The 10,071-nt window shown below is 38.2% G+C and overlaps 1 protein-coding gene across 2 annotated transcripts; it reads left to right on the plus strand.

Annotated features, from left to right (window-relative positions):
* Nucleotides 1-274: 274 nt before the first annotated feature.
* On the plus strand, nucleotides 275-6,395 carry LOC132197533 (E3 ubiquitin-protein ligase AMFR-like). 2 transcript variants are annotated; one of them, XM_059620875.1, is made up of 11 exons: nucleotides 275-419; nucleotides 1,774-2,212; nucleotides 2,827-3,084; nucleotides 3,368-3,526; nucleotides 3,585-3,826; nucleotides 3,990-4,220; nucleotides 4,277-4,387; nucleotides 4,440-4,681; nucleotides 4,740-5,040; nucleotides 5,093-5,230; nucleotides 5,289-6,395. In XM_059620875.1, exons 2-11 carry the CDS (start codon nucleotides 1,973-1,975, stop codon nucleotides 5,392-5,394), a joined length of 2,028 nt encoding a protein of 675 aa, XP_059476858.1. In that variant the 5' UTR covers nucleotides 275-419; nucleotides 1,774-1,972; the 3' UTR covers nucleotides 5,395-6,395. The 2 variants fall into 2 exon arrangements, with proteins under 2 accessions (XP_059476858.1, XP_059476857.1); XM_059620874.1 differs by lacking the exon at nucleotides 275-419 and adding an exon at nucleotides 447-604.
* The last annotated feature ends 3,676 nt before the right edge of the window (nucleotides 6,396-10,071 follow it).

Raw genomic sequence — 10,071 nt, forward strand, 5'->3', positions numbered from 1 at the left:
CTGAATCATTGTGCATCATTAAAGAAATGAAGCATAAAAATCTTTATAAACAATTCACGAACTAGCTGAAATATGGCGAGACATCACCGACGAAAGGGTTAATGTAATTATGCTGCACTCGAGTTTTATTGTTCCAAAGTGTTAGCCGCGCGAGGCGCGAATAGAATGGACCTGAGGAGAGCTAAAGGTGAGCAGCGCGCGTAAACAAGTCTTGCAACGCTGGGAGTTTCATAAGCGCCGCCGTCGCGCAGCCAAGGTGCAGGGCGGCCTTGCTCTAAAAAAGAAGCGCCTTTGATAGCCGTACTTTCATATTCGCGCGAGAGAAGCCAGCCAGTTATTTGGCTGCTCGCTCACTTTGCTTTATTGCCAGGCACTAAAATTTTGTGGCCCTTGGAGCTCCTCTCGCGGCGGGGGAGTAGGTAGGTGGTGCTCTTTTTATATTTTCGAAGCAGTGCGTGCCCGAGCCGCGAGTAGCTCGCCAGGGAATGTGTTTATGTGTCCCGAACGACGGTGGATGTTTTTATTCAAACGCGTGTGTGATCGGGCTGGTGAAAAGTGACAGTGCCCAATCAATCTGCTTCATAAACAGAACAATACACCACAGGTCTTTGTTATGCACTTTTGAGTATTAATTTTACAATAATTAATTAATTTGATACTATATTTTTTAAACCGCATGCTACTGATTTTTAATTGCAATGAAATTTAACGATTCCAAAAATTATTTAATTACTAACTTTCAGGTGTCTTGTTAAAATTGTTTTTATCAATTAATTCATTTTCTATTAAGTTAAAGTTTAGAACTTTTTTCTTCCTGCGTCAAGCAATCTCATATAAATATTTACAGCAAACGAGCATGATTTTTTTTCATTGTTTTCTGTTTTGTTACTTACGTAACGTTTTCCAAAATAAAGTTCAGTATGAAGAAGGAACAGATTTAACTATACTAAATTTACGGTAAAAATTAATTTAATTAATGCATTTCACGTTTTTTCTCCATTGAAAATGTTTATGTTCAACATAATTTACTGCCAGCTTTTCATTCAAATTTTCATTGCAACTGTCTTTCCGAGATTTACTTGTTATTCAGATTTGTTTCATTCTTGCAATACTATACCTCCTTACAAATAGCCATAGTATTGTTGATTTATAAGTTAAGGCATTACGCTCTAAAACACTCTAAAAATAGATAGACACAAAGCGGCTTTTGTTGTGCAACGACACGTTAATGCTGTAAGAAGTTAGCGCCTCGTTTTACATTCTTTTTCTGTACCGACGCACGTACGTTCAGTTTTTAAAATCTCATGTGCAATTTTTTTTTTCCTTTTAAAATTTAAATTTGCAAATTTTTTCACCACCATATAATACGCTTCACACTCCTTATCTATCAGAAAAGTCACGCCACCTTAATTTCATTTAATAGTTTTTTTTTGCTAATCAGCAATCAGCTCTCCGCACGTCACTTCTTACATTCACGTGAGAGGCAACTGTAACGTGAAGACCTTGGTAGTCGATTTAACTCTGCACGTACCCCTGCCATTCATGACATAGACTACCCCCATTGCAACACCGCCCACCCAGTTGCATACCCTCCATTTATGAATGAATAAAGGCAAGTGGGGGTCGCGACTAAGCCGGTCTTAGCCGATTTCCATCGCAAAAATTAAAATTCAATTTATAGTTGTCCGCCTGATGTTTGCGGTGCGGCGTATTTTTGCCAAATTTTGCGGAAATCGGAGCGTGGTTTGCGAATTTTGCTGTGTGTGTTGGCAGGCTTGCGGGCGCCGCGACTGCAGCCTCGAGAGAGTTGGCAACGTCGCATATTCAGCTGTGCGTAAAACTGTCAGAGAGGAAGCAAGAAAAAAGAAGGACGATTGGAATACGAAATAAATCGGCTAGTTTGTCCGTCCGAGCCGAGTGACAGCGGCGATGGCAGTACCCTGAAGGTGACCATGCCCTGAGCGGACCGAGGATGCCGGTGGTGCTGTTGGACAGACTACCCCTGCCCTCGCTGCCCGCGTACACAGCGGTCAGCGTGTCCCTGCTCGCCTGCAGCCTCTATTATGCGGCCCAGAACGCCCATCAACTCGACTTGGAGCGACAGCCGCCCTTGGCCGAAGGACAACTCGACCTGGCCACCCTGTGCTGGGTCTTCGGCAGGCGATGCTCGACAATTCTCACCTTCATGATCCACGAGCCCTTCTGCATTTGGGTTCGTCCAAATCAATTGCATTGTTGTTGGTCTAGATTTTTATTCTGGTTTGGCCTTGCAAAAAAATTTGACTTGAATTTTGGCACTTTTGAAATTTTCTTCAAACCTTTTAAATCTTATTCTCGTGAAAATGTATAGTAAATTTAATAGTAAAATTTACACCGATTTTCAGGATTTTAAAAACAAATTTTGGTGAATAAAATCTCCAATACAAATACATAAATAATTCAAGGTCTTTGACAAATTTATTTACATACGAGCTTGTATTTAACATTATATTTTTTTAAGCGTACAAAATTTAGCAGAAACGTTTGCAAAGAAAAATGAAACTTAATTTAAAATTTTTATGTTATTTAAAGATAATTAATTTTGATAATTTCTTTCAATTTAATTTAAATTTAACTGGAAAAACAGCTAAGATAAAATATATAATTTTTTTTCCTAACATGGATAAAAACTTTAAATTATTCCTCACTTATTTCTTAATTTACTTTTCACTAAATAATTATTATGTAAATAATTTTCGCTAGCTTTTTCTCTCTCGTAGCAGCAGTGAAATGTTTTTGCGTCTTAAAATTAGGCCGTTGATCTTTGACCTGTGCCTTTCTTTGCAGCCGCTGGTGAACATGGCCTACTGCGTGTTGGTGCTGCTGGGAAAGTGCATCCAGAGCGCCGTTTTTGGCGAGCTACGCGTCTCCGAGAGCAATGCCATTAAAGACACGTTCTGGAACTTTGTCTTCTACAAGTTCATCTTCATCTTCGGCGTGCTCAGCGTGCAAAAGCTGGAGGAGGTGGTCCTCTGGTGCTCGTGGTTCACCCTGCTCGGCTTCCTCCACCACTTGGCCCAACTTGCCAGAGAGAGGGCCGAATATGTAATTTTTTTGCTAATATTTCATTTTTTTTTCTAAAACAAAAGTTTAAAAAAATATGCAAAAATTCCCTATTTTTAAACATTTTACTGAAAATGATTGATAATATTTTTTCCTTTTTCTTGAATTGCTTTCTACTAATTTATTATTTAGCTTAAAACCAAATACTCATATATTTAGTAAATCGCATAATTTCCCAACTAAATTTAATATATTTGATTTCACTATACTTTAATTTAAAATCTTTTTCCATTCAATTAACTGAATTTTTAATTTAAATTTGCAGTTAAGTATGTCTGTGAGCCCTGGACGTGAAAGATGGAGACACGTTCGCCTCCTAGCCTTGCTTGCGGCCATTCTTCTGGCCTCTGGAGCTATGCTTCTGGTCTGTGTTGCAGTCGGCCTTCTTATTTCCCTCAACACCTTTGCTTTTATGGGTGCAGAGGTAAACAAACTACCTATGGTGCCATTTTTCCTCCTATAATAAATATTAAAAATTTCAGTGCATTCTCCTTACTCTGCGAACGCTTCAAACAATGCTGCGCTACTTGCTTCACCTTTATGATGTGGCCCACTCCGCAAATCCAGTGCATCACTTCTTCCCTAGTGTGAAATTCCCAGCGGCCAAGGGTCACGCCCGACAAAAACTTAATGAGAAACTGAGTGGCGACGAAAAGAGCAACGACAGTTCCTTGAGAGATAATGTTGCATCAGATGTGACCGACAACACAGCCTCTAGTCAGAAGTGAGATTTTTTTGCATTTTGAATCTGAAATATTGTTGAAAGAGGGTTTTTAGCCTTCAAAAGGTTTTTTGTTGATTATTGTTTTATTATTACTTTTTTTTTAATTTCAAATTATTTTAGTACTATTTACATTACTGCCATTAAATTTGGTTATATTTTGCAGATGGTGGGTGCGTGGTGGTGGCGCCTCGTATTACCTGGAATTGCTTTTCGAGCTGGCAGCCTTGCTGCTGGACCTTTTGCATCACATCCACATGCTTCTCTGGTGCAACATTCTCTTGTCGATGGCCTCGCTGGTCATTTGCATGCAGCTCAGACTGCTTCTGCACCAGCTGAGAGCCCGCCTGGCCAGGCACCGACATCGTCTCCGACTGCAGGCCTACATGAGAAAACAGTACGTTTTTATAATTAGTTATCCAAGACTTTATTAATCTTTCTTAATTCTTTCAGTTTTCCGTCAGCTTCCAAAGAAGAGCTAAAAACTCTTGATGATGATTGTGCTATTTGCTGGGAAAGTCTTTGCACAGCACGCAAACTACCATGCTCGCATTTTTTCCACTCGTAACTGTCTTAAAATTGATTATGATCCTCTTATAACATTCAATTTTATTAGTTGGTGTTTGCAATCTTGGCTGGAGCAAGACCCATCTTGCCCAACATGCAGGATGACCCTATCCATTGGAGACTCAAATCCTTCGGCAAACCTTACTGCCTCAACTGGCTTTGTGGGGTTATTAGGCAATGTGCTGGGAGGCCTAGTGGGCTCCATTAGAGATCATGATACCCTGCTGGAGAATGAACAGAGGGATCAGCCTCAGCAAATCAACAACAATGCACAAGTCTTCCACTTTGATGGTAAAATTTTTCACAGTTCTCTCTTGTAAAGATATCATTATTTTTTTTTGCACTACAGGATCTCGATATGTTTCGTGGCTGCCCAGTTTTTCGGTGGAAGCTGCACATTCGCAGTTGGGAGGCCATGCCGAGTTGAACCCGTCATCCCAGTTGCACAACATGGCTCTGCAAGTGCAGCAGATGTTCCCGCATTATCCATTGTGGGTGCTTGTTGCTGACTTGCGAGTCTCTCACTCCGCAGAATTGACGGTCGAGAACATTTTAGAGGGTAGGCTTCTGCCTCCAGCCCCAATGTTCAACCCGGACATGACGGAAACTCCAAGAGATCCTGAGCCAGCTCAAGAACAACCTTCTCTATTGTGAGATTCTCTAAAACGACTTATCCTCTTAAATTTATTTACAATTTTATAGTTCTGATTGGCAAGAAGAAAGTCCTGCGGAAACAGCAACAGATCCATTTTCTCCAGTTGCATTCTCAGACGAGGCTACAGAAAGGCAAAGAACTCTAGCCAAACGAAGAGAAGCTTTAGTCCTGCAAGCTAGACGAAGGTTCGTATCAAACAATATAATGTAAATTTTTGTAAACTCATGGTGATTTTTTAACTAGATATCTGCAGAAGAGCTCAAATTCCTGTGAAGCTTCTGCTTCGTGCTCTCACGGTGGAATCTCATCCAATACAATATCAGATGCTTCCTCTAGCTCATCTAATTAAGTATTAAGTTTTATCTTCTTTTCCAAATCAAAACGCTAGATTTAATTTGAGTAGGTTTGACCTTTGGAAAGGGGAAAGTGTTTTGTGTTCATTGGGACAAAGGTGGGATTCAGATTGCAGTCTTCCTTTCCCTCCTGAAAACCATTTAATTTACAAGTTCGGCTAATTAATTAAGAGGTAGAAAATGCATGGAGACTATTCATATTAAAATCAGATTAATTTAAGACAAATATCGCCCGACTTCCATCTCCAAACACCCTAAAAAATTAAATTGTGCTGTATTTTCAATTGAACGTTTCCCCAATGAACACAGTTGTCTGTAAACATTTTTCATTTTTATAATTTTTATTATAAACATAGAGAACAGTAGATTTTTCATTAAATTTACTTTTATCATAATGCCTTTTACAAAACCCTAACATTTTTTAGTGAGAATTAACTCAATAAGTTCCAGACGCAATTCATAATTTGACTTCTAATTTAGGTTTTGCAATAGAAACCTGTAAATATGTGCCTGATTTTTCAAGCTATTGCAAATTAGCTATTATTGTAATTCAGTATGCAAGAGGAAACGGAATTTTGAAAAGACAATATATTACAAGAAATGTTATAATCACACTGTGTGTCCTGACTGATTTAGGTTGTTACTATTAATTTTCTTCTCTCCTGTCCAATCCTTCTTTTATTAAGCTTGTCAACACCTTTAAAAGAGCAAAATATATTTTAGTGTGCTGATTGTGGCATCATTTCCAACAAGGATGCAAATAACTGAAACGCCAATTTATCAAAACAAGCCATTTTTCTTGTTTTTTTTTCTGAGAAGGAAAATGCATCGTGAGTCAAATGTATGACTGCAGAGAGCATAATATATATTATTAAAATAATGAGAAGTGACGTTCTAATTTACAACAATAAAGTAAATTATTTAAATGCATTAGTGCTTTGAATGATTTGTGGAAATGATAAAATGCAAAAATAAACATCAATTGAGCAAATTTCAATTCTGATTTTGATTTTGTGTCATGTATAGGCAGCTTTATTACAATTAAGAAATACCTTACCACACAACTCTTGTCTAAAATTGCAATTTGTTGCTCTGCTTTTCTTCTGGAGCACCCTATTAATTAATGAGCACGTTTTAATTATAAAGGGCGGTTTTCATCCCAAGTAGTGCAACACACGTTTTAACCCTTCCTCTCCCTCAAAACAAGCCACAAGAGCAAGCCTTAAAATGCTGGAAATTTCTCGGCGCTATTTTCCAGCAAATTAAATCAGGTTTTGGCAGCAGCGCCAAAGGGGTGCTGAGCAATCATCAAACATCATTCAGGTACTGCTCGACGTGCCTCCTCTCAATCGAGCACTTTGCTATTGTTCTCTCCACTGCTGTTAACTGACAAAACGGTGGCCCTTGTGCGTTTCGCAAGGTACACAAAACGCCTCTCATCTTGAATGTGTAACCTCTCTCGGCTGCTCTTACTTTGGGTGCGCGGCGTGCATGATGTGAATTAATTAAGGGTGCTGTATAGCTCCGTTAAATCAGAGCGCGCGCTCTTTGTGATGAGAGAGAGAGAGAGGGAGAGCTTCTTCCCAAAAGCTTCTGTGACTGAAGGTTGCTCACTTCTCTGCTTATTTAGTATTTTAATTAGCGCATACATGTTTAAGTAACTATAGGTGGAGAGTACTCGGCTGTCTTGTTTCACTTATTTCAACCACGTTTTGTTTACAGAAGCCGTCCCTGTCACAGTTACAATAAATGTTTATTAAAATATGTATTTATCATTACCACTCTGCCATGTGGATAGGGTACATTAAACTATGTAAATAAAGTTAAGGCTTTGGAATTCTTTCATAATTTTATGAAATAATCAGTGAATTTAATTAATTAAATTAATATCGTTTTCATGGAAAACTTTTTAATTTTGGATATTCAATATTTCGCTCTCATCAAAGTGAAATTGATTGCTTTTCCACTAACTGAGAGGAGGAAAGTTATTTAATAGAGGGACGTGCTGTGATAATTGCAGTGCACCGTGCTTCAAACAAAAAGCATCCATTATCGCTAGTATCCAACTTTGGAGCTCAATCAGTTTTCTTACTTCCCGAGATGCAATGAAGAAATAACACATTGCCCTGTATTTGTGAGAAACTCTATAGTTGCGTTCCACTTAGCTCTCGGAGCTCATCATTGTTGGCGAGTGCGGGTGACGCCTGGTGAAGATGGGGAAACCTTTTTTGCAGACCAAATAACATGAAACGAATAATATTGCAGTCAACAACGCGTGCTATATTTACACAGTTACAAAATATAAAATATGCTGCTTGTATCTCGACGAACATTAGCCGTCCAGAGAATACATTTTGGAAATGACAGCCAGGCAACTTGTTGAGAGAGAACCTTTCAAAAACAGTCGTTCCACCATCGCGAGCTGTCAATTTTGTGCGAGCACACGCGACTCTCGAATATGTGTAAATAATGCTCACATGGCCCCTGGCAATGAATAGAGAACCAGCCAAATATATTCGCCCATTGTTCTGCGCGTTCAGCATTCGACATTCACAAATTAAAGCTGAGGTTCGGAGCGAGAAATAATGAAGCATTAAAGAACCACTACAACTACACGATGACATGCCACTGCTGGCATTGTTGAAGCAAAAATTTTATTTCAGCAATTTATGCATATAGACTGAAAATATTTTTTTGGGACCTTAAATTTTTTTTAACTTATTGCTATTTACGCTATATTGAAAATTAAAAAAAAAAAACTGCAAAATTGTTAATGCCAAAGTAAAAGAATAGGCCTGACTTTATGTTTTTGGGGTTGTATGAGAGGTGAAAATTAAAAACATTTAAATGACTTATATTTCAAGATAAAATTAATAATTAATTTAAAAACAATTTTTTCTTTTAGCTGAAAACTATTATTTTTTTATATAAAAAATGTATCATTCGTAAAGTCGATGTGAGTGACATGCTTCAAATCTCATTTCCCAGTTACCCTCCAGTACCATAACACTAATATAACTCTCTGGTACATACATTAATGATAGGTGCACCGCAGTGAAGGCTGACGGGGCACGCAAAGTGTGTGCATATAAGCCACCACTATTAGTGTCATTTCGAAATCCGCAAGGTGTGCAAATACGTGATGGGAAATGGATTCTGGGTGGAAAGCTTTTAATCTCGAGCCACATAGACGAAGTGATGAGTTGTCAAAGTCACTTCGTGCAAAATGATTGAAAATCAATTTCTACTGAGTGTGTGCGTCACTTCTGTGCGCATTACCGCCTGCTTATAATTTTGATTTTATATTGTTTCATTAAATAGGTCACGAGAATGAATGGAACAAAGAGTAATTATGATGGCTATTTGAACGTTATGAGAGCCAAAAATAAATGTATTGCATGAAGTGCGATTAAAATCTTACGAAAATTAGTTTGCACTGCTGTGCTAATCGATCAAAATAAATATGAGATTTGCGTGTTATAATCTAACTGTAGGAAATTAGTGTGTGGGATTGCTTAATTTAGCCCTAATTATAACAAAGAATAATGGATGAAAAATTTATGATCTGCCTAGTCATTTTTCATGAAGTTCTAATCTATATTTAAATTTATGGCAAAATCAGAATTTCCTTTTTGAAATATATATTTCCTTATTTCAGCCTTGACAAAATATTCTATGACGATTAATTTCTTTTGATTTAACTGACATTCTGGACTCTCTGGAGCTACCGCCACTTTAATTACATCTGTGGATTTGTGCCATTTTGTCTTGACTTCGCGATGATGCAATTTCTGAACAATAAAATCAAGTGCGTACAGGACTTGAAGGAGAATTGGGGCAATATATATTTTATGGTACATGCACAATATGGAAGTCGCTTTGTATAGGAAGCCTTTGAAAATTTTCAGCTATAAAATGATATTATGTGGAGGACATCAGCTTGTCGCATCTGGACCAGAACATATGCAGCCAATTCAATGTGGCCTTATAGTCATTTTATGCGACTTGAGATGAAAGAAAACGGGAGAATATAGAGATGAAAGAAAGCAAAGCTTTTGTGCATCCCGCACAATTGCATATAACCTTGACACATTGTAACGCACTTAACCCAGCACTTCATGCATTGTGTGCGATAAAAGGTGAATTTGATCTATTTCTAGATTAACAAAAATATATTTCCATTAACTCTAAAATTGTTTTTAAAGTCCTACAGCTTGAAGACACTTAAAGAGAAATTTAATTGTAAATAAAATGGAAAAGGAACTCGTTTTAAATACTTGCAACTTCCAAAACAAGCCAAATTTATTTTGGGCAAACAAAACACTTGCCTTGATTAAGCTTTTTGTGGCATCAGCGCCATACATAAATTAGACTTTTTGCGTCTACTACCGCAAAGGGAACTTAAAAGATTGCTCAGAAAAATCCCCGCGGGCGTTATTTCTTCACTGCAAGAAGAATTTTCCCTTGGTACTGTGCTTGGGGTGTGCCGAAAAAGCAATAAATAAATAAGAACTCTTTGCCGTTCGTCGTCGGTTGACTTTTTTGCTCCGAAGGCGGCTGCTGTCGGAATTATTGTGAACCCAAGCAGGAGGAACAAATTTCCCAGCGTCGGTCCTACGACCGCCTGCGGGGCCGAAGTCGCGCTTCGTTTCAGCCGCGAAGGGCTCGACCGA

Source organism: Neocloeon triangulifer, unplaced genomic scaffold (assembly GCF_031216515.1).
Source record: "Neocloeon triangulifer isolate White Clay Creek 2 clone unplaced genomic scaffold, ASM3121651v1 ptg000012l, whole genome shotgun sequence".
NCBI classification, from domain to species: domain Eukaryota; kingdom Metazoa; phylum Arthropoda; class Insecta; order Ephemeroptera; family Baetidae; genus Neocloeon; species Neocloeon triangulifer.

Bases quoted from the DNA above. Each gene is read 5' to 3' on its own strand.
- LOC132197533 (XM_059620875.1), top strand. From the start codon at position 1,973: ATGCCGGTGGTGCTGTTGGACAGACTACCCCTGCCCTCGCTGCCCGCG. The intron at 3,827-3,989 runs GTGAGATTTTTT...TATATTTTGCAG, and splicing joins AACACAGCCTCTAGTCAGAA to ATGGTGGGTGCGTGGTGGTG. The intron at 4,388-4,439 runs GTAACTGTCTTA...CAATTTTATTAG, and splicing joins TGCTCGCATTTTTTCCACTC to TTGGTGTTTGCAATCTTGGC.